Source organism: Oncorhynchus kisutch, linkage group LG15, assembly GCF_002021735.2.
Source record: "Oncorhynchus kisutch isolate 150728-3 linkage group LG15, Okis_V2, whole genome shotgun sequence".
NCBI classification, from domain to species: Eukaryota; Metazoa; Chordata; class Actinopteri; order Salmoniformes; family Salmonidae; genus Oncorhynchus; species Oncorhynchus kisutch.
Genome location: NC_034188.2, coordinates 38,522,945 through 38,547,984, shown reverse-complemented (window position 1 = coordinate 38,547,984; position 25,040 = coordinate 38,522,945). Strand labels below are relative to the sequence as shown.

Here is a 25,040-nt window from a genome sequence, read left to right as displayed (position 1 = left end):
CAGTCAGTATCTGGTGTGAACACCAGCTGCATTAAGTACTGCAGTGCATCTCCTCCTCATGGACTACACCAGATTTGCCAGTTCTTGCTGTGAGATGTTACCCCACTCTTCCACCAAGGCACCTGCAAGTCCCCGTACTTTTCCGGGGAGAATGGCCCAAGCCCTCACCCTCCGATCCAATAGGTCCCAGACGTGCTCTATGGGATTGAGATCCGGGCTCATTGCGGTCCGGGCTCTTTGCTCTTCACCGACATTCCTGTCTTGAAGGAAATCACGCACAGAACGAGCAGTATGGCTGGTGGCATTGTCATGCTGGAGGGTCAAGAGTCAGGATGAGCCTGCATGAAGGGTACCACATGAGGGACGAGGATGTCTTCCCTGTAATGCAAAGCGTTGAGATTGCCTGCAATGACAACAGGCTCAGTCTGATGATGCCAATGCGAGGACGATCAGCTGTCCGTCCTGTCTCCCTGTAGCGCTGTCTTAGGCGTCTCACAGTACGGACATAGCTATTTATTGCCCTGGCCACATCTGCAGTCCTCATGCCTCCTTGCAGCATGCCTAAGGGACATTCACACAGATGAGCAGGGACCCTGGGCATCTTTCTTTTGGTGTTTTTCACACTGTCTGTGTGGGTGGACCATTTCAGATTGTCAGTGATGTGTACTCTGAGGAACTTGAAGCTTTCCACTTTCTCCAATACAGTCCCGTCAAGCTCCTTCATTTTGTTGACGTTGAGGGAGAGATTATGTTCCTGGTACCACTCCGCCAGGGCCCTCACCTCCTCCCTGTAGGCTGTCTCGTCATTGTGTCCCTGAACAAAGGGAAAGTCTGCAAACTTGATGACTAAGTTGGAGGCGTGCGTGGCCATGCAGTCATGGGTGAACAGGGAGTACAGGAGGGGGCTGAGCACGCACCCTTGTGGGGCCCCTGTGTTGAGGATCAGCGAAGTGGTGGTGATGTTTCCTACGTCAGGAAATCCAGGAACCAGTTGCACAGGGCGGGGTTCAGAAGCAGGGCCCCGAGCTTAATGATAAGCTTGGAGGATGCTATGGAGTTGAAGGCTGAGCTATAATCAATGAAAAGCATTTTCATGTACATTTGAAGTCAGAAGTTTACATACACCTCAGTCAAATACATTTAAACTCAGTTTTTTACAATTCCTGGCATTTAATCCTAGTACAAATTCCCTGTCTTAGGTCAGTTAGATTCACCACTTTATTATAAGAATATGAAATGTCAGAATAATACTTTTCTATAGGATTGAGGTCAGGGCTTTGTGATGGTAACTCCAATACCCTGCCTTTGTTGTCCTTAAGCCATTTTGCCACAACTCTGGAAGTCTGCTTGGGGTCACTGTCCATTTGGAAGACCCATTTGCGACCAAGCTTTAACTTCCTGAGTGATGTATTGAGATGTTGCTTCAATACATCCACATGATCTTCCTACCTCATGAAGCCATCTATTTTGTGAAGTGCACCAGCCCTTCCTGCAGCAAAGCACCCCCACAACATGATGCTGCCACCCCTGTTCTTCACGGTTGGGATGGTGTTCTTCGGCTTGCAAGCCCCCCACCCCTTTTTTCTCCAAACATAACGATGTTCATTTTGGCCAAACAGTTCTACTTTTGTTTCATCAGACTAGACTAATTTTCCCCAAAAAGTACGATCTTTGTTCCCATGTGCAGTTGCAAACCATAGTCTGGCTTTTTTTATGGCAGTTTTGGAGCAGTGTCTTCTTCCTTGCTGAGAGGCCTTTCAGGTTATGTCGATATAGGCCTCATTTTACTGTGGATATATATACTTTTGTACCCGTTTCCTCCAACATCTTCACAAGGTCCTTTGCTGTTGTTCTGGGAATGATTTGCACTTTTCTAGGAGACAGAACGCGTCTCCTTCCTGAGCTGCATGACGGCTGCGTGGTCCCATGGTGTTATACTTGCGTACCATTGTTTGTATGATTGAACGTGGTACCTTCAGGCGTTTGGAAATCGCTCCCAATGATGAACCAGACTTGTGGAGGTCTACAATTTGTTTTGGCTGATATTTTTTCTTCTTTCCCATGATGTCAAGCACAGAGGCACTGGGTTTGAAGGTAGGCCTTGAAATACATCCACAGGCACACCTCCAATTGACTCAAATTATGTAAATTAGCCTATCAGAAGCTTCTAAAGCCATGACATCATTTTCTGGAATTTTCCAAGTTGTTTAAAGGCACAGTCAACTTAGTGTATGTAAACTTCTGACCCACTGGAATTGTGATACAGTGAATTATAAGTGAAATAATCTGTCTGTAAACAATTTTTGGAAAAATGACTTGTGTCATGCAGAAAGTAGATATCCTAACCGCCTTGCCAAAACTATAGTTTGTTAACAAGACATTTGTAGAGTTGTTGAAAAACGAGTTTTAATGACTCCAATCTAAGTGTATGTAAACTTCCGACTTCAACTGTAGGTATTCCTGTTTTCCAGATGGAATCTAATCGAACTCAAGAAATCTAGCATTACTTTTTGTAGAAGAAATATTAGTCGAGCAATCTTACATCTAACTAATGCTTGGTGCAGTATTTCTCAATGAAGAAATTTGCAAAACAATGAGTTGTCTCTTGTTGAACGACAACAAAGACTTTATTGAAGAATCCCTACTGTTGAGCAATCACCGACAGTGGGGCCTAGACTTCGGTTTGCCTCCAGAAAAAGGTTGTGTGCCTGAACAGCTGAAAAACCCTCACTCCAAAATGAAAAAAAAAAAAAAAACACAAAATGTTTTCATAAGATATATTATGCACCAGTGGAGGCTCCTCAGAGGAGAAATGGGAAGACCATCCTGTCCTCCTCTGGGTACATTGACTTCAATACAAAACCTAGGAGGCTCATGGTTCTCACCCCCTTCCATAGACTAACACAGTATTCATGACAACTTCCAGAGGACGTCCTCCAATCTATTAGAGCTCTTGCAGCATGAACTGACATGTTGTCCACCCAATCAAAGAATCAGAGAATGAATCTAGTAATGTAAACAAACTCTCTTTTGTACATTACGCTGGTCTGTACAACTGACCTTATTTTAGCGCCCCAAAAAACATAATACTTCCAGATCAACTGTAATATCAATACCATTGTAAAGCACAATTTCTCCCCATTCCAACAAAATCAATGAAAACCTTCATGATGCCCATCTCTGTATGATTCAAGAAGGCAATGAGCTCCGTCGGATCTTTTTAAAAACGGCGGGAGGAAAGCGAAACCTATTGCGTGATAGTGAGAAGGAGAGATGTCGTGTGGGGAAACTGCTTTTTTTCACTCGATCTGTCCAACTTATCAACTTATCGCCTCTAAAATGTAAATAAAACACTCTAAAGAGTTTATATAAATGTGTCATCACATACCTATTTGAAGGTTTGTGTCGAATTGGAATCGTTTTTTTTAGGGCGGTGCTAAAATGATCTTCAGAAGTAAACAGTGGCTTTTGAGTCATGATAGCTTGCAGTGACTAGGTATCCCCCCTTACCCTGTCCCTTTCTTGTTTTTAAAAGGTGAGAGACGTGCTACACCTGGTGGAGAGAGGCTGTAAGACAGAATTAGTTGCTTTATGCGTGCTGTATGTTTACGCCATGACACGTCACAATGTAACAAACAGCGTCGGAGGGGTCCGTGCATAAAATGTGGTGTGTAGCTGACTAAAAGAGAGAGAGAAAGACAATAGTTGAACAGTTTTTAACAAATTATTTTCTTAAAAATTAAGGAGCAGCAAGTGAGAGAGAGCTAGCTATATTTCATTGTATTTTTCCCCCACTTACTTAGCTAGCAAATGCAGCTAGATAGTTTAGCATACTCAAACACCCAGCACAAACAGAGAGGGATAGCTGGCTTTGGCTATTCAACACTGGAACTCTTCCAAGTCAAGGTAAGCTTTTGGTTTTACTCATTTATTGCCACCGGGGCCTGCCGGTGTAACTGCTAAACTGCTTGCTGTACACTGTACTGAATGATTGTAGCAGGTTTAGTAACGCGTTAGTCCTAGTAGCTATGTAGGCTGTGTGTAGCGGTTAGCTGTTATGGTATGAAGGTTTGGCTTGGAAAGGTTTTATCGCCTAGTCACAGACAGCTGTTGTGATGTGCACTGAAGTCCACAAGCTAAGGGAAAACGTGAGAGGAGGAGAGCACGTAGATGCAAGAAGGAGTTATACAACGAGCAAAGTGATCATGTTGTTTGCGGATGATCAGGGGTGTATTCATTCCGCCAATTCTACTGATGAACATTTCTTAACTGGTAGCAAACGGAACGAAAAGGTGATAAACATACCTGAATTTGTCCAATAGAAACTCTGGTCTGCAACTGTCTGTACTAATGATTACACCCCAGATAAGCTAGATGCAGGCAAAAGTATGCAAGGCAGTATTGAATGTGTCACTGTTTGTCTACTTGGTTACTTAAATTTATCTCTCGACCTGTGCACCTACGTTGTAAACTTTTAATCGTAGGCTAGGTTGTTGCAATCTCATGGTGGACATAGGGACAATTAGAGTATCATGTATTAGCCTAAAACCTATCGATGTTACATTGAGCTGGGTGAATGGAATATGAATGACAGTCGTCCAATATGCTGTAATACAAATAAGGCCATGCTCATAAAAACAACATTGTCCTCCCTAATCTTAAACGGCATTGGCGACCACTGATATGCACAAACTCTACCAAACTGTTTCGGCTGAGAAGAATGGGGACATTACCCTGAGCCAGTGTATAGAAGGCACGGATGGTGGAGGTATTGGTGGTAATACTCATTTCCTCTTCAGTCAAGGAGCTCTCAATGTCCACAGTCAAGGCCTTGTAGATTTCAGTGTACAGGGTTTTCACTGTTCCCGTGGGGAATGTCACGTTCATTATCCTGCCTTCGCTGTCATACCTGAAAGATAGAGGGAGAAGTTCATGTAAAGGTGATCATTGTGTCATTTTGTCGAGAGTATCTAGGCAACAACATCACACACAGTCCCCACATGGTCTCTTTTCACGTAATTTAGTAGAATAACCTTTAAAAGGATCAAATTTGACACTGTAGGCAAACTTCAGAGTGTGTGTCAATGTGAAGGAAGTCACTGACGCCACCAAATTAAAACATGAATATACATTCATTGTAAGTCCAAAGCAGCAACGGATTAGCTTATCTTATGATCAAGTATTTATCTAGTCAGGCTCTCAACACCCTAAAAAGTGAAGGTCTACTCTGCCATTGGAGAAATCAGTCCCTCCTACTTCTGTATACTCACTCGTAGAATGTGGTCCAGCCAATTTCAGAGGTCTTGGTAGCCAGTAGGCCAGTGTTACCATGGTAGGTTAGTAGTACCAGTTCCTGGCCCTGAGCAGTCAAGGTCTTTAGCCCACCGTTGGTTCCCATGATCAGCCAGATGACCTGGTTGTCCGGGGCGACTATGCGCACGGGCATGCGGTTGGGGTCTCGGCGGATCCTCAGGGTGTTCCCGTTGCTATCGGTCACAGCTGTAACGTCGTTCTCGATGCTGTAGCTGAAGGTGTACTTAAAGTCACCCGTCAGGAGGCTGGTGGTGTGTTGGTGGGTACCATTGGCGTCAAAGACATACACTTCCTGGGCATCAGGCGACGCCACCTCAAAGGTGTTGGTGTTAGAGGTCAACACTGGTCCGTTCCTACCGACAGCCCGGATGCGGATGTTGCCCAGGTCTGCCACGTACAGGGTGCCATCAGGCGCCACAACCAGAGAGGATGGGACGTTGAGACGAGCGTCTTTAGCGTAGCCCTCGCCGGTCTGGTAGCAGTCGCAGTTGACGTCGTTCTTACAATCACAGTCAGAGGGCGACCCTGCCAGATGGGTTATTTCACCGTCGATGGATATCATTCGGATTCGACTAAGCTTCCGTTCGTCGGTTTCGGCGACGAAGATGGCACCGTAGTAGGACACGGCGATGGCAACGGCGGACTCCAGGGGCGTCAGCGCTGCCCTTTGACCTCCGGCTGCCCCGCGCTCCATCCCGGCCAACGGGCAGTGGATGGGCCGGCCCGCTGCAATGCTGACCTGGCCGTTCTCAGTGATTCGTAGGACCACATTGTTGTCCAGGATGTACAGGGAGTTATCCATGGGGCTGACCGCTAGGTCGGTGGGCCACTCCAGGAGCACCTGTAGATAGGGACATTGTTATAGGCACCGCAGAGATGTGGCATTAAGACACTACTTTCTCTCAGATATGTAGTATTGAGATATCCCTGTCTAAAGAAATTACATTGTATGATCATGTCAGCCTACACATCATCAATGTGACATTGTCCCATCTCCTAAATATTTCAGGGTGACATCAGTATTGTCAAAAACTGTGGAAAAACACATATTTAATCATCCTTTCCAGACAGTGATTAATAACAAACTCTGCTGTGTCCTTGGACACTGTGCTATCTAACCTCCAAACGAGCTTCAATGCCTTACAACACTCCTTCCGTGGCCTCCAACTGCTCTTAGAGTCGGCTTTCTATTCCGCAACAAAGCCTCCTTCACTCATGCCGCCAAACTTACCCTAGTAAAACTGACTATCCTACCGATCCTCGACTTTGGCGATGTTATCTACAAAATTGCTTCCAACACTCTACTCAGCAAACTGGATGCAGTTTATCACAGTGCCATCCGTTTTGTCACTAAAGCACCTTATACCACCCACCACTGCGACTTGTATGCCCTAGTCGGCTGGCCCTCGCCACATATTCGTCGCCAGACCCACTGGCTCCAGGTCATCTACAAGTCCATGCTAGGTAAAGCTCCGCCTTATCTCAGTTCACTGGTCACGATGGCAACACCCATCCGTAGCACACGCTCCAGCAGGTGTATCTCACTGATCATCCCTAAAGCCAACACCTCATTTGGCCGCCTTTCGTTCCAGTACTCTGCTGCCTGTGACTGGAACGAATTGCAAAAATCGCTGAAGTTGGAGACTTTTATCTCCCTCACCAACTTCAAACATCTGCTATCTGAGCAGCTAACCGATCGCTGCCGCTGTACATAGTCTATCGGTTAATAGCCCACCCATTTTTACCTACCTCATCCCCATACTGTTTTTATTTATTTTATTTTATGCTCTTTTGCACACCAATATCTCTACCTGTACATGACCATCTGATCATTTATCACTCCAATGTTAATCTGCTAAATTTTAATTATTCGCCTACCTCCTCATGCCTTTTGCACACAATGTATATAGACTCTCCTTTTTTCTACTGTATTATTGACTTGTTAATTGTTTACTCCATGTGTAACTCTGTGTTGTCTGTTCACACTGCTATGCTTTATCTTGGCCAGGTCGCAGTTGCAAATGAGAACTTGTTCTCAACTAGCCTACCTGGTTAAATAAAGGTGAAATAAAAATTAAAATTAAAAATACAAGGGATTTTGCCCTCAAGTCTGCACACAACTCATTACTGTCTGTCTCAGTGCCATTCATTAAGACTACCAGTCTGCCTTCTTATGGGACAATATGCCTCAGGTTACGATAGTCTATCCAAAAAGATATCGGTGTTGCGTTGCAACATCGAACTATCTTAATTAACTTAAGACATGTTTCATTCTTGTCTGCCTGATGGTTAGGAAACCTCCCTTAGTGTACTGATAGCAGACATGGAACTATTATCTGGTATGTCCCCTTGGAGTAAAGGGCAGAGGTAAGGGACCCCAATCCAAGTTGAGTTTGACTCTCTACACCAATCCACTCCTGAGACCCTCCGGAGACCCTAAATGTGTAATGGAGGCCCGCCATTCCATTTGAATATGATACAAGCTTTTCTTCCTTTTTCTTTTCTTCATTATTCATTTGCATCACATCGGAGAGCGTACGTAATAGAAGAGGATAGCGTGGACATGGATATAAATGTTTAAGAGGAGAAGTTATATTATATATTGTTATATTGAGTAAGTGTTTTGCCCTCATAAGGCGGTAACTTTGTGTCTTTTGACAAGACACTATGTTCATGCTGTTAAGGGGAGATTTTTAGAGACGTGGTAAAGTTGTTAGATAGAAAAGTGTTGAAATGTCATGCTGTTTGGTAGGAATGACCCCCCCCCCCCCCAAAAAAAAAAAGATAATTCAGCTGCTGACTACACAAACTTCCATCACAACTGATACAACTAATCAAGAGCTTGGTGATTATTTGACTGTATGGATCAGATGTGCTAGTGTGCTGAAACAAAAATATGCAGTCCTGTGGGTCCCTGAGGAATAGATTGGTACACACTGCTCTAGATACCCAACAATAAGCCTCAGCAACTTGAAAGTGAATAGGGGCTTTTAAACAAAAATATAATGCCACCTAATGACTTTCCTTCCACTGGAAAAAAACATATCCAAAAGTATATTATTTAACTATGTAAGTACTTTCATTATCAGTTTTTGTGAACGTTGCAGGGGAAAATGCTTGATTTTGCTGCGACAATTCTAACATTATGTATGGCAATATGCAATCATTTTGTCCAAATTGCCATGAAGATGCGCTGATGGGGGAAAAGGTTTGTCGACATGTGGCTTGATTGAACCATTTTAGGCGGTAAAAGTGCAGTGATTGGTTAAAATTGCGAGCTCTCTTTTTGTAGTGCAGTTATCAGACACTTTTATACACTAATACTGCAGATATAACTGTTGTATGCAGTAGTAGTGCAATGATTGGTCAAATTTGCGAGCCCTCAAATAATGTGCAGGGAATTGTTGATTTTGCAAAACAAATTGCGATCGCATTTTGCTAAACAAATTGCGATCGCAGAATACTGGAGGGACTGCATTATGTAACACTCCAAAGACTGAGCGACTCATAGATTGGCAAGAAGAGTACCACAGGGTGGCGCTGTGAGGTTAACCCTATGGGACCTGACTTGAGGACCGAAAAGGCTTGAGAGAGGCATGACTGGTACTCTGACAGCCACCTGATTGATTTCCATGCTGATGTCACAGGTAAGGGGGCGTGCCGAAGTGAGGTCGTTGGAGCCCAGAAGGGTGGATATGATGCCGTGTTGGTCAACTCTCCGGATCGTGGTGCCGTCCACAAAGTATATCAGGCCATTCTTGTCCACAGCGATACCTGTCGATGCAAAAGGGGGAAGGGGGGAATAAAAGAAATGCATAAGTGATAACAGATAGATAGATGTGTCAGACATGGGAGATGTTCGGTTTTCTCTGCTTGCATGACTCTGTGGAACGAAAAACACAACAGATACATGTGTCGAGTTTGGCTTCCCATTATTCAGGTCACTGCAAAAAGCACATCCTTCAATAATTAAACCGCCTGCTTTCCTGCTATTGAATAATTTCTCAGGGTAAAGTAGGAAAGGCTGTGTCCCTACTGTATGCGCACTTGTCTCGCCACATCCCACCTTCAATAACAGAACTCAGAGGTGAAGTGTCAATGAGTGTTGCTCCTTCACCTCAAATTGCAGCTCGGACACCCAGCAATCATCAACCATCTTCACTCTAACTGTGAAATGGGTAGGCGGGGGGGGGGGATGACGAATTTGGTCAATTTTAGACGAAAGGGATGAGCGACAGGCAGTTGCCATGGTTACGACAGCAGGCAAAATTGCACGACTGATTGATTGTCGGCTAAGGGTTTTAGCGCAAGGAGAGAGTACTTGCCATAGACATTTGTCCCACATAGGCAAATACATTAGCAACCGTGGCACGCTCCACATCTCTTTATGTCACTGTGCGCTCCTAATAGAGACCAGAGCCTAGGATTTCAATTAAACCTCACATACACATCCATTTCTTTTTTCGATCGGTGCTATAAATGCTGGTGTAAACACACACAGTTTTTAAACTCAAAATAGTGATACAAGTTCATCACAAGAGGTGAGAAATTGGTATATATTCTGCATTTGACACATTTAATAGCTTCTAAATAAATCTGCAAAAAAAATGGAATCAAGTGGTTAGAGGGGAGTGATTTGGTTTGACCTTTGGCTAGATCTGCCCAAAACTTGCCTGGGTCCTGAAACATTAAAGAGCTGAGGGAGCATTCTGGGAGAGCCGGCTATTTGACACTCTGGGGAAAATTCAGACAGACGAAAGAGTGCCTCATTTGAGAATATTTCAGCAAACGTCTGGAAAACTTCTGGGGGATTTCAAGGCTGGCACACACCAGACAAACTAAGAATCCATGACTTAACTTCTTAACTTGAGAATATTCAGACAGTGGTGAGTTTTTAGACACAATATGGCTGCCATCCTACACCTAGGTTGGTGCTACAGTACACATGTATGGTGAATGATGCAAGTTGCCCTTGTATAATCATTTTCTGACCTGGTGAAAAGTGCTACCTAAATAGAATATATTAACACATTACTTCTAAAACATTTGTGTTGTGAACCACCAATCTATTGAAAGCTTTGCAGGATTTAAATTCAGCCCTTCAGTAACACATCCAATTCAGCTAATTACTGTATGTTCGAATCAAATGTGTTACTGCAGGGCTGGACCAAAAGCCTGCAGGCCTGCACACCCAATAGCGCTCCAGTATGTTGGCTTGGCACCTACCTTTTGGCCCAGTGAGCAGGGCCTCCGTGGCCTTGGCCCCATCCCCACAGTGGGTCTCGTCAAATGGCAGACAGTGATCCCCGGTCCCTGCCACCACCTCTGCGTTACTCTGAAGTTCCTTGATCCCCGTCAGGACCTTGGGCCGGTAGATCCTCCGTGAGTAGGTGTCTGACACATACAGCTGCCCAGTCACCGGGTCAGTTGCCAGGTAATAGCGGTGAGCAGGGTTGTTACTATGATCGAGGGAAAAATGTGGTTACTGCGACTGCCGCAATGAACAATCAGAAAATAATCTAGTTTTACAGGTTTTATTTAACAAATTTGAACAATCCCAAGAGAACCTAGTTTGAAGGTATTTTTCCAAAATAACATAGTAAGAAAATGTGACATTCAGAATGATAATGACCACAGAAATATGAAATATGTATGTGTATGTAGTTCCTGGTTATTGTGAATGCTTGTGTTGTGTGAGGCTTTTTTCATAACAGACGGGTGGGGAAAAGCCCGAGACCAGGAGTCAAAGTGAATATAACAGAATTGAACAGGAAGCAGAGTTGTGTGTGACAACTTGAAGGGTGCCAGACCATTTCAATCGTTATCACTACCCTGTGAGGGGAAGCCAATGGAAATAATGGAACGAGGTGCTTATGTTAATGACAGTCATCAACTGATGGCATTTCGTTGGGTTGTGCTTATTGGCATTCATCTTAAAATGCCTCAAAATGTGGCAGGCTCCTTCAGAAGGAGTTAGCAGAGACATCGTCAAGGCTGGCTTCCATTATGGAAAAAATCATCTGATGCAAAGACAGAATTAATCATCTTCTATGTAGGGTGCTGGATATCAGCAATATACAGCAAGTATAGTAGTATAGACTTTGAATTAAACATTTTTTTTTGTCAAAGGCAATTACATTCACATTTTTCTACGCTAGTTAACATTAATCCTCTTACATGACTAAATGACACAGACATATCACTGAATTTAAATTGCCAACTCTTTTCAAAGAAGAGATAACATCTGTGCTTGGAGGCCAATAATCCACCAAATTATAAACTGTTAAAGGTGAATAACACTTTTTTACTGTCTGGAAATAAAGATAGCCCAGTGAGTCTTCTCGTGTTTAATGGTACATTAGCCCATACTGTAAGCCTGTGACACTTATGAATGTGAATAATGTGTGTTTCAAATAAATGTGAGAATGCAATAAACAGATTATGAAAACGGACACCTTTATGAGCCAAAAAAACCACACGATCAAATATGCCTTAGAGGCGTATCAATTTGCCATAGAAAGAGGTTCATAAAAAATATACAATATACATCAAGACAGTGAGAGAAACCGCAAACATAACACACCTACCTGTGTCTAAAATCTTTATTTCTTAGGGTGGGATTAAAGGAAGGAAGCAGAAAGGAGAAAGATGCAGAGAGACTGTACAAGTGTGTGACTTTAAAACTCTAAGACAAACACCATTACAAAAACAAAAAGAAGCAGACAATGGAGATTTGTTGAGCAGAAGGGAGGCAAAAAAGGAGAACAGAGACTATGGCTTGGTTAAACCCTGCCACCATAACTAACAGAGGGGAGAATATAAAAACTCCCCCACCAGGCAATCCATTGGGCCATTTGTTCTCCATTTAACCACTGAGTATCGGAAATATTGATCCCACCACTCATTATACAGCCCCATATCAAAACAAGGACTTTATATCCAAACCCCAAGCCATTGCATGCCAGGTTGACAAGCCAGGTTGGGACTTGCTTGTACTCTCACAGATGTACATACACTTCATGTCCACACAAAAGGATGTGGACACCCTTTGAAATGAGTGGATTTGGCTACTTCACTGACCTCACTAATGCTTTTGTGGCTGAATGGAAGCAAGTCCCTTCAGCAATGTTCCAACATCTAGTGGGAAAGACTTCCCAGAAGAGTGGAGGCTGTTATAGCAGCAAAGGGGGGAGGACCAACTCCATAATAATGCCCATGATGTAGGAATCAGATGTAGTGTATGTGCATTCGACATGTTTTATAACGAGCAATCCAACCATGTGGGCTTAACTTTCCCCATTTTCCTGTCTTGCTGAGCATTCACAATGTAACAAGTGTCAGGGAAAATGTATGGACAAAAAGTACATTATATTATTTAGGAATGTTGTGAAGTAAAAGTTGTCAAAAATATATTCTTAAAGTGCAGTACAGATATCCCCAAAAACTACTTAAGTAGTACTTTAAAGTCATTTTACTTAAGTACTTTACAACTCTTAAGTACTTGGCTAGGGGCGAATTTTACATCCATGCAACCCACTTTGTCCTAAACACCCACCAAAGGTCCAGACTTTAATTTGAGGGTCAAAAGGTCAGAACCAAACGACCATGCACCACCATTACGGTTCCATGTAGAACCTGAACTAACCTGAGCTCCATGACGCTGGTGACATTGCCCGATGGGTAGACGCGTCGGATGTAGTTGAAATCGCCCACGTAGAGGCTGCCGTCGATGCCCCACGCCAGAGCCAGGGGCGCCAATAGCTTGTTGCCCAGGGCCTGGCCGTTGCAGCTGGGGCACGAGATGCTACGGCGCCGACCGTTCCCCATCACTGTAGAGATGACGGGCGGCTGCAGCGAGATGAATTGGTTCTCACCGCTGCCTTTGTAGAGGATACCTGAGAAAACAGAAGATCTTGAGAGGAGCTTCTATGTAATCGATGATTGATGAGAATGAGGACTTGGAACTGTGCTAAAATCAAAAATTGTCTCTAAGATTTGTTAAATGTTGTTCAAAACAACCATTTCCCTAGGCAACACCTCTAAATTGAGATTTGAATAGCTGGGTAAGTAATAAATAGTGGTAACCAAATGGTTGAATAATCCTGAGGAATTGTGAACAAACCCGTTGAATTGCCTTGGTACATTATACCTCATTCATTAGTCATTGCAGAGTGCCTACCTATGTTCATACTGTATTTCAGTGTCTCGTGAATATTGACATTGTTGTGAGGAACCTGTTTCGTGGGATTCTGAAACTCATCAATTAATTGTAACCTCTTTACAGAACATGTTCTTTCAATCTCATCAAGACCCTGTTTCATTTTCTCCCAGTAAGTCACAGTGAGGAAAGAAACATGAACTCGCATACAACGTACAAGTAACAGACAAAATAAAGGCAAAACACCAAAATAACGTCTTAATAGGGCATTCGGCCATCATGATCCAGAACCACATCAATGCATCTTGGAATAGATTCTACAAGTGTCTGGAACTCCGATGTTGCATCCCTCTCATATTCTTCCATGAGAAATTCCATCATTTACTGTTTGTGGTGGAAAACCCTCTTAGGTGTCTCTCCAGAATCTCCCATAAGTGTTCAATTGGGTTGGGATCTGGGGACTGACACAGCCATGGCATATGGTTTACATCATTTTCATGCTCATCAAACAATTCAGTAACCTCTCGTGCCCTGTGGATGGGGGCATGGTCATACAATGGGGGCATAGCATTGGTAACCAAAAGGATGGCAAATATAATAGTGTGCTCAGCATTTTAATACGTGACACTAGGCATGATGGGATGTTAATTGCTCAATTAACTCAGGAACCACACCTGTGTGGAAGGACCTGCTTTCAATATACGGTGTATCCCTCATTTACTCAAGTGTTTCCATTATTTTGTCAGTTACCCAGTACCTTTCAAAAGTATCGAAACATCAATTGAACTGAGGAGTGACCAAATTCCGTGAGTCATTACATTAAAACATTTGAGCAAGGGGCAAATATTATTTCCTTTAAAAAAGATTGGGGGGGGGGATATGGTAGAGTAGACTTTAAAATGATGAAACATTTTTAAACATCAAAGGGGTGAATTGCATGCTGGGAGCACTTCATTATTCACACCCTGGCAACACGTTTAAATTGCGACACTCCCTCTGTCCTCATTACCGGATTGATGGTGGCGCTGAACGCCTGGTGTAGCACCCACTGTTTCCTCGACATTACCTCCGCATGTGTCACTGCACATCTCGATGTATGTGAAATCGAGTGTCGCCTCGCCACCATTTGTCCCTCTCTGATTAGTTCCTTTCATTGATTAATTGATTTAAGGGGGAACTCGAATGAAGACAATCTGGGGGACCGCTGGCAGGACAATCCCACCGATCCATCTCATTCTAACGGAGAGCATTACAAATGCACGGCTAACAAAGATGAATGGGTCCAGGGGACGGCTTGTGCATGACGCCATCAAACGCACAACCTTGGAGCTTTAATTGCACTTCAATCCATCTGTCTGGTCGCTACGGAGACATGCTATGTGAGTGATCGGAGGCTGAACGAGGGCTGACTCGACAGCAAGCATCCCTGATGGCCTTATTATAAAGCAATAACCAAGTAATTCTGTAATAACAAGCACAAGATGTCAAACATTATCTTCACTCTATCACAATGTTGAATTTAACCAAATTAACAATAGATTTACAGTTATTACATACCCAACATACAGTTGAGTATAAGGAGCACAACGCATTACACCTTATTAGAAAGTTAGGTCAGGTCTTTAAAAAGAAATCCCATTATCGATGAGGTCATTTTGGCAATCTTCCCCCAGTCCCCTACATTTACATTTCAATCACAGTTTATTGTGTAACGAAACGTCTTTCCATACGCCATTTGAAAGTCTAATGTCATGCATTCAACACACACATCAATTTCCAGCACACATTAACGCTCAAACCAACTCGACAGTCTCTCTCTGACAGAGTCTGTCTGACAAAACTACAATATGTTGCTGTACCAGGGCTAAGGCCACTGCACATCTGAACATGTTTATAAGGCTAGACAGCGTTGTTTTAACAGAAGGCATATAGCCACTTTGCAGCAGGGAGGGAGCTACAGCACAGACAGAACAGCTTTTGACCTTATCTAGTCAGAGAGAGAGAGAGAGAGAGAGAGAGAGAGAGAGAGAGAGAGAGAGAGAGAGAGAGAGAGAGAGAGAGAGAGAGAGAGAGAGAGAGAGAGAGAGAGAGAGAGAGAGAGAGAGAGAGAGAGAGAGAGAGAGAGAGAGAGAGAGAGAGAGAGAGAGAGAGATTCCTCACCGGAGGATGAGAGGAAAACTCAAATACATCACAGTAGACTCCTCAGGCTAGGGAACATGGAGACAAAGTCACTGAGAAGAGAAATACGACTGTAGTGGACCACAACGTGCATGTTTTATCAAAGAAGGTGACATGTACAGCATTAGGGAATCAATACAGAGCTAGTTGTGAAGAAAAAGTGCTATTTATGTTTCGGGACTGAATTTCTTAAGGGCTTCATCCTGCAGACTATAAAACTAACACGTGGCCCACGACTCTCCGAAATATGTCATGCCAACAACCAAGGCCGACAAGCACTTCAAATATTAGCATGTGGTAAAGGGCATACATAATAGGTATAAGCTTTCCCCTGTAAGGCCATCTGCCATGGCATGTGTTGGGGAACGAACGAGGGGGAAAGATAAAGTTTGAAGACAGGGTTGTGCCACTGCCATCTGAGTGTCTGTTGACTGAGGAACCATTAATCATTTCACACACTTCACATGCTATCTGTGGGTGAAACTAATGGGATTGTGAAATGGAGGATAGATACCCTGCTGTCGGCAAATTGATTAACCTGCTGACAGGCAGGGAGAAGTTAAAGAGGAAATTGTCATTCTCAATAAAACATTTTTTTTTACCTTTTCTGATTTAGGCACATTTCAGAATCTATTTGAAGGGCTTAGAAATAAATAAAAAATAATGAAAATGGTGAAAACTCTTTAGAGTCCTGGTAGTTACGACGCCATCTGTGTAGGAATGTGTCTTTCATTTCAGTCATTCGTGTATCAATATCAAACTACACAAATCTTACAAAACAATTCTACTGAAACCTCATACCTAATAAACATATCTCACCACATTTTGTACGAAGACAAATGCACATTGATGCCCAATCTAATGGAAGAAAGTATTAGCATATCATATGTCGAAGATGCAAAGCAAGCATCTACACATCTGTTGATCACGAAGCTTCACATCTAGAGACAGCGATCCCCCCCTACTGTGTGCTGGCGCTGCTGTGTGAAGGCTTTGAGATGAGCTAGCTTTACCTTGAGACAGGTGGGATAAAACACAATGCTCCGGCAGCAGTCAGGCTGGAACAGATCTCAATGGGGTTTTTTCAAAGCTCTTTGCAAAACTTTGTGTGCTAGGGTGCTTTTGACAGATTTGGTTCAGCTAAACGCCAGCTATTTCCCATGTTTAATGAACAGCCATAGAAGAAATAGCATCGTGTGGTAAACACAAAAGATGCAGATTGACTTCTGTACACTAGTTCAATTAACATTTTCCTGAAGCATATTGTAACAAATAATCTGCTAAGAAAACTCAGTTTTGTATATGGAGGAGATGGTTAGCATACATGGTTAGCATACATGGTTAGCATGGGTCCATGGCATAACTGGGTATGACACGCGACAATCAAACAGACTTTTTACTAACATGAGTAAACATTGGTTATAGCCATAGCAACAATTTCAATAGAACCATGAAAGTGATATACAAACTATGGGCTCGATCGAGTGTCAAAAGGCAATGTGCAAATATTGCTGTAACCTCCTCAACGAAAGGGAGTCAGTAGTGAAAGACTGTCCCTCAGAAGTTGAGGGACACAAATAGATGAAAGGGTGACACAAATTCCCTGAGACAACTGTGACAAAGATCGAGAGCTGGATGAGAGTTTACTGTCACACAAACCAGGGCTGAAAGAGAGAGGCCTAGTATTCTCATTCAAAAGAGGAGTTTGGATAATAAAAGTAAAGAATTGTATGAGAAACGTATCCCATCTTGGCCAGCAAAGGCCATCTTGTTGCATAAATAGCTGAGTAGGATGGAATCTCTGAGTAGGATGGGAGCTCTGCATTGTGTCTGATTTATTCCATCATTAATATGAATGATCGACCCGTCAAAACTCTCCTCTGTTCTCTGTAAATGAGATGATGAACCATATTTCATCTTGATCTGAGCAAGTAATGCTGCATTTCAGGGTAGAGATTACCTGTCCATAACACGTCTATCCTAGAACCGCACACACACACAGGCATAACAGATCCATGTAACAAAAAAAAAGAAGTCTTACCATTTTGAATGTCCAATACATGGTGCTTGTCCAACATCCATCCCCCCATGTTAGAGGCATCCAATTCATAACCTTGTAAAATGGCTGTCCTCTTCTCCCAGAGGATCACATCCAGGCAAGATTCATACTCATATCCCACAGACACTGGAAACAACAACAGTGTCTAATAAATTAGGTCTGTAAATCTACCAGGAGCCTTTAAAAGTAATGAGGCTTGTGGCGTATAAGCCTGAAAACTTGTAAAATCTCTTCATGATTGTAGAATTTTCTCAGTAGGTAGGAGGTATCATCTCAGATGAGTGTTCACTAGTATCCCAATAGGTACTGCTGCATTGCAAGCATATAAAGAATGAGATACTGCTAGCTCACTGAACAGAGTGCATCTGGATTTCAAATTAACATATAACCTGGAATAACTCAGGTTTGGGTCAGGAAAAATGTATCAAAATGAGCATGACCTTAAAAATATATATTTTCTTCCTGTGGTTCAACTGGTGAGTAATTACACACGAAAGTCAGCAGACTTTGTCTGCTAACCATACGAAACATGCTGACTGACAAAACAATCAGGAAGTTCAAAGGAAAGCAATACCAGGAGTTCATCCAAAAGGTAACCTCCTAGACTACACCTGGACCTGACAACACTGTCAGATGATGTTTACATAACATCTTCAGACAGCTGTGTTTCAGTGTCGGTGGAAACTCACCTATCGCCTCTGACAAACCGTAGACCTTCTGGTTGTAGGCGTCTGTCTTGTCCCAGACGAATGTGTACGAAAGGTCTGGAAAGGCAGGTAACGATTTCTGGAACAATCTGCCCATGACAGCAACCTTCAGATGGACCTTCATTAGTCCGAACGGGAGTCGTTCTTGGGTCATGAGGACTTTGAGGATGGGCTTGTAGCCGGATGTGCGGGAGCTCAGGTAAACCAGATTGAGGTCACTTCCGGGTATGGCCACATCCTCATGGAGGACCTATGATTTGAAGCAGAAAAGATACCGAACATACTGTTGAGTGTGTTAAAAAAAGTTACTTTAAAAATGTCTGTGGTGCAGCAATTGTACACCGTTAATGTGATAAACTCTTTCTCAGGGTGATGCAAACGTTACCTTTGCTTGCAATCATCGAACAATTACCTATGTAATTAAATACATTTGCGGAGACTGACAGTGCAGTTAAATTGACTTTGCAGTGTTTTTTTTTTACCTGGCTGCAGTGCAGGGAAACATTTAATGCACCCAAATGCACACTGCAGCGACAGTCATATGCTGTGGGAAATAGGCACCTGGCAGTAGGTTTTAGACCAGAGCTAATCTCACCTGGGTCTCAGGGATGATGGGGCTGTCCTTGGGAGAACTCCTGTAGAAGGTGGACAGGGGGGAGGCCAGGATGAGGGGGCTGGGCCTGAGCAGTCCAATGAGGTGACAGCTGGGGATGTTGTTGTTCTCCCTCTTCATCATCACCGTGTCCATCACATGGAACACCTTCCAGGGCAACCAAACAGTGCGGTGCAGTGTGGGAAAAGGATCACGCTTCAAACTCAGGGTCAGCGAGGCACCACCATTGGCCAACAAGTCAAACCTGGAGACGTCGCCATAAACGTGGAGAAGTGATAAAAAAAAGAAGCTTTATATATTTACCCAGTGTGACTTACTTGAAGGCCAAATAACATTTGCTGCTCTCAGGAAGACAATGCATTCAGTGAAAACTCAAATATATATTCACAAACTTTGGCAGGCTACAAAACAGATGATATATTTTTTCAAAGAAACAAAGAACTTGTTCTTATCAGTTGCCTTATTCCTTTGCAGCTCACATATTATTATCATTCACAGAATCTATTTGATTACTTTGGTTTATTCAGCCATGATGCACTGAGACACTTAAAAAGTGAGAATTTGGTTGAGAAGTCTTGGCTTAGCTTCTCTGGTGGGCCAGTTTTAATTAGTACCGCAGAGCGCTGAGAAGAGTTACTGGTTTGGAAATGAAGGGGGAGTCTTTGAAGTGGTGCCCTATATATTCAGCGAGGTTCACCACCCAGGGGCAAAGCATCGGCATGGTGACACTACACACAGTCCACCCCCCCCCCCCCCCCCCCCCCCCACACACACACCATCTTCTCTCCCTCTCTCCATCCACTTTGGGCAGTGGGGAGCTCACAGCCAAGCTTTGATGCTGTTTCTGCTCTCTTAAAACCCTGAGCGGATATGCTGGCTAACCAAGTGTGATTACCCCCTGCCATTTATCATGCTCTGTGTCAGAGGGGTTACAGGGAGGTATATCTGGAGACATCAGCTTATCCTTGGCGGCTATCGCCAATCCCCTACCTCTGCGGTTCCTGCTCCATAAGAGTCACGACACCAGTCCCAGATATTACTAAACATTCTAAGCCTTCTATTCCAGACAAACATAATGCACATATTTTGTTGCCAATTTGAACAAGACAACAGATTGTATGATGATAAACTTCCCGGTGGAGTTGAATGTTTTCCCTGAAATGTATGTATGACGTTGTTTTCTTTAAGAGTGAGAAAGTGAACCACAACTCCATGGTAATAGCCCAAGGAGATCAGACACTAATCCTGTGTTAGTCTACAATGCTGGCAGATTGATTCTGCCCTGGCTGATTCAATGCATTTTAAGCAGTCTTGTTCTAAATGGCCTCAACCACGGTGATATTTGCATGAGGTATTGTTGTGGGACACAATGCTTCGCTGTTTTGATTAAATGGCTCTGTTTCAATTGCTTTGGACACCGTGGATCTGGGATACACTTTAAGCATGCCAGACCTTAGCTGAACCTTGTTCTGAGGACAGAGATTGTGTGCGGTCTTCTAATCCGTGTTTATTACGTGTGCTATGTATGTGTGTGCATGTGCGTGCATGTTTATGTGTGTGTGTTCGTATGGGTGGCACTCTTACATCCCGTCCTGGCGTGTCACGGTGTAGCCATACTCAGGGTAGTCCCGGAAGGACACGTTGACGCCGATGAGGGGCGTCCCGTCTCCCGTCAGTACTTGACCCCGGATAATTGACGCCAGGCTGTGCCGGTGAACAAACGCAAAGGGGATTAAGTAAACAAACAAACAAGCTGAATCTGTTAACATCTGTCCTCCCTCGGCAAGTGTACCGGCAGTCTGGTTAAAAATACACACGTCAGCGATTGTTATTCATGAAATGGCTTGCCCTGGCAACAGCCTTCTCTTTTTACCCCTTTTAACAACCCATAACTCATTCCAAATAGGCTTTGCAGCCATTGAAGGCCTCTTACTTTTAGGAGTTTACCTGTGCAAGTGTTTAAGAATTTGAGGGGGAACCATTTGCATATCAATTTTTCCACTTAGCTCGTTCTTGGACACGCGGTGCATTCTTACATTCCTAAATGTGAGGTCATTTGTTTAAATTGGGCAACAGTGTGAAAGTGGCAAGATGATGTAGGGATGTTTCTTCATCAACATTGGTGGCAGAGCCGCGAGGCGTGACGTGTCTCGTTTGCAGGCTTTATCTTCAGGTCATTACGGACATGAGGTAGGGATCATCAACAGCATTTAAAAAAGAAATGTTGCAGTCTAGAGGAAGAAGGAACCTTTTAAGAGCTCTGTAGATCCACTATTCTCTCCTCGTCATTAATCTTCTACAGGCTGGCTGACCCTACAAGAGCTAACCCCTAAATAAACATGAAGTCAAATCACCTAAGCAATGTTTAGTGATGTAATTCACACAGTCCCTCTCTGTCAATGTCTAACAGTGGTTTTCTCCAGGACATCATATAAAGCCCAGCGGAGGAATTCTAAGGGGACATCGAATATGGCTGTGGGACTCAACACAACAAATGTAAGGTATTAGTCTTTATGCCATACGAGAGAGGATAAGTTTTAAGAGAAATGGCATGGAATCCAATCAATGAAAACTGTTCTATTTTCCTTGGCTAGCTCTCTTGTTTTCCATGGGTTTAGGTGAGAATGGAAAGACCTCATAAAACATTCCCCCCCCTTGCCCTGCTAGACATTGGATACAGCACACCGAGACAAAACAAACAATGCTACGGGTAGTATCCATCATGCTCTGGCACATTCAATGGACTTTTTCAGTTGCATTTCATGTTTCATATTTAGTTGGGATAGAGCTGAAATCTTCACTTTGAAACAAGACATGGCAAATGTAAAAAATCCACAATAATCCAACAAAATATTTGCCACAGTCAAATGAAGTTCAGATATTGCTAATGTGCTTACCATGAATCCCATTCACCTCATTTTGACCCCCCCAAAAAATCAAATCAAGTTCTATTTATTTTTCGTTGCTTCAGAAATATAATTAATTTTGACAAACTTTGCGGAATGTCTGTGCTTAAAGACAAGTGCCATAATGTCTGCGACTATGAAACCAACTTCCAAGAGCATTAAATGTTACATTTTCAGTGAGTGAACTAATATGCATCGGCCAAAAATTGGAATCAACAGTAAGCTGAACACAATGACTAGGCGGATTATCAGGGACCCGGCTCGGGGATTGCCTCATTCTATATTTGCGGTAAAGCATGCTATTTACATAAGGATTACTCCCAAACTATTCTGCGAGTTACAGGGAATATTATTGCCAAAGCACCATGCAGTTGCCAATAATGTCCCACTCCATCAGACTCAAAACAAATTCTACTTATGATTTAGAACAGACAGGCAAAGTACATTGAGGTTCCCGATGCAAACATCTTTTTGTCTGCTGAGAAACATGCTCACAAATAGATATCAGAGCCCCGGTGCTTAATTTATTGGTGATAGTCTTATGACATTTTGTTATTTCCATTACAAGGTTTCACATAAGGTTTGATACATCAAATCAGGTTGCTCAATCTGCAACTCAATAAAAAAAAATCCCCCCCCCTTACTCATCAAGTCAAGGTCCCTAAGAGAGCTAAGCCGCAGTTATTCCCACAGGGGCAACGCCAGAACAAAACGATTCAATCGACTCAGTGTATTTCAACGATACAGTACTGACAACTCACGTTGGCTATCATTTCGACGCCCCACAGGACAGTTGGATTTGATGAAGCTCACCTGCTGTTGAAAGGGTTGTCCCCAGGTATCACGTGACTACCGCCATGCCCAACCAGGAAGCTGATGCGCTCGTAGAAGCCCCTGGGGGCCGACTGAGTGGAGGAGGAGCCTTGACCTTGGCTCACGATGCTTGTGGGATCTGGGGATCCGCGGCAGTAGGGCTGGCCCTGGCAGGAGCTCTGCGAACAGCAGTCTGGGTCCATGCAGTCCACTAGTCCATCTGTCAAACAAAGATGCAACAGTGTTGACATGGGACAATACCCTAACTCGGTGCTCCTTCAGAATATCAATCCTTGGAACTAGATTGATACAAATAAAACTATTTGTAAACAGAATGGTGCCTCTAATTGGTTCAAACAGTCCACTATATGGACACAAAGTCATATCGTTGGCAAAGAGTGAAGAATTATGGATGGCGTTCTTACCCCTCTCGTTGTCCTTTCCATCTGAGCAGAAGGTCTCCGTGGCAACATCACATCCTAGCCCTCTCCATCCTGATTGGCAGATGCAGCGCCACCCGGCTTGGTCCAGAATGCACCTCCCGTTGCTGTTGCACAGCCCAGGGCACCCATCTGCCAAAACAACCATGTAAATCACACAAGCTAGCCAATCAGCGAGAGGGAGACAGGTTGAAAGGAGAAGACAACACCTGGTCATTCAGGGACAGGAAAACAGGGACAAAATGAAAACGACAATACAAAGTGGACAGACAATACATAGATTTCTGACAGCACTTAGTGGTGGGGTATAAAGACACTGTAATTTCACATGGGTTGCATACCATTTCAGGGCCCTTTGAAATGGAAATTGTCTTGGCAAATTTTGGATATTAAGAATGCATGGAGGCCAACACACAGTTGGATAATAGTGGTTACTACTGCAAATAAACTTGCTCTGCTTTTTTATTATACGCTGATTAGTCAATGTTCCTCTAATCCTATCTGAAGTATCAGCACCAAAAAACAACAACAACACATGTATCTTGGCCTAAAACCAGCGCAATACCCATGTGAAGGTACTATCAAGGTAAAGACACGGGATAGATAGAGGTAGAGACAAAAGGCAGAGGGTCGATGTTGACGTAGTCTCAACATCTCCACTTGATACCAGGATATTGCTTTCCTTTTTCCCCCCCCACAGGGTGGAAGATAGAAAAGAGCTTAAGTGTAAGTGACTGGCTACATCCGCTTAGTGCTTCTTCTGACAGACACACACAAGGATTCAGACAGGAAAAGGGGGACCGAGAGTGTTTGACTAGTTAGGACAGACATGTATGAAGGTACCCCGGACCACAATACAAACAGTGATAGACTGGGACATAAGACATGTGTACGGAAGAAAACAGAGAGCAGGCGAGTGATTGTTGGTGACAACTCTCTGGGGTAGTCATTCCGTTACCTTTATATCCTATCTTGACCGCTCCTATTACCATTGAAGAGAGGGGAAACATTTGCAAAAAAAAATAAAAAAATGTTTTTGTTTACTTCTGTCTTTCAGGAAAATCTAGACTGACAAACATTATCTGAGTGTCGCACACAAGGAGAAAAAAAGAGCTGAACCGGTGGCAGAGAAATAGATACACTTGACAAACATGGTATGCAATACTTTGTGACGCTTCAAAACAACATGGTTGACACATTGCGATTCTGAAACTGTTGAGGGAAAGAAAGTTACCTGCTCACGCCATTTACAGGGGTTGGTTTACATTTTCAGTCTGACGTTTTTTGTTGTTGTTGTTGTTGTTGTTGTTGTGTATTGAGACGAAACAGAAAGGAGCAAGAAAGACTGGAAAGTACATTACCTGATACTCTTGAATCCAGAGCTTGTCGGATAAGAGGAAAGGAGAGGAGGGGCAGACCGAAAGACAGAGAAAGGTAAAAAGAGTTGGAGAGAAGTGTTATTACAGAGGTAACATGCACAGATAGCATGACAAGGAAACGACTAATTAGTTTGCACTATGAATGTTTCATAGTTATGTGTGTTAAGGTGCTGTCGGGCAAACTTTCAGGCTTGCCTGATGAGCTACATTGCCATCCCAGGAGTGGCATGCTTTCATTCATAACAACATACATCCATGTATTAAACCCTGCACATGAAGTAAATAACAAATATACAGTACACTCACATAGAACATCAAAAAAAAACTGGTTTATAACTGTATAGCTACAGCTGTTTACTGACAAACACACGAATAGCATTATAGTGTGAACTTGTGCACTCGGTTACATAAATCTATCCAGCTACAGCTAACCACACCTTTACCATTCAAGAGACGTGTAGCTTATTGTCCTTC

The 25,040-nt window shown here is 43.3% G+C and overlaps 1 protein-coding gene across 6 annotated transcripts in view; it reads right to left on the bottom strand.

The window, feature by feature from the left end:
* LOC109905278 (teneurin-3) overlaps positions 1-25,040 on the bottom strand; it is a 180,767-nt gene that overhangs the window by 12,061 nt on the left and 143,666 nt on the right. For 2 of the 6 annotated variants that reach the window (XM_031790225.1, XM_031790230.1), the window contains 14 exons: positions 24,549-24,569; positions 24,146-24,169; positions 23,173-23,319; positions 22,748-22,967; positions 20,613-20,732; positions 19,011-19,272; positions 18,398-18,665; positions 17,691-17,834; positions 12,959-13,208; positions 11,901-11,921; positions 10,540-10,772; positions 8,933-9,087; positions 5,271-6,154; positions 4,734-4,909 (listed from right to left, as the gene is read on the bottom strand). In XM_031790225.1, coding sequence (XP_031646085.1) covers positions 4,734-4,909; positions 5,271-6,154; positions 8,933-9,087; positions 10,540-10,772; positions 11,901-11,921; positions 12,959-13,208; positions 17,691-17,834; positions 18,398-18,665; positions 19,011-19,272; positions 20,613-20,732; positions 22,748-22,967; positions 23,173-23,319; positions 24,146-24,169; positions 24,549-24,569 — 2,925 coding nt within the window. The remainder of the gene's footprint in view (positions 1-4,733; positions 4,910-5,270; positions 6,155-8,932; positions 9,088-10,539; positions 10,773-11,900; positions 11,922-12,958; positions 13,209-17,690; positions 17,835-18,397; positions 18,666-19,010; positions 19,273-20,612; positions 20,733-22,747; positions 22,968-23,172; positions 23,320-24,145; positions 24,170-24,548; positions 24,570-25,040) is intronic. The other 4 variants (XM_031790227.1, XM_031790226.1, XM_020502560.2 and 1 more) reach the window with 4 other exon arrangements.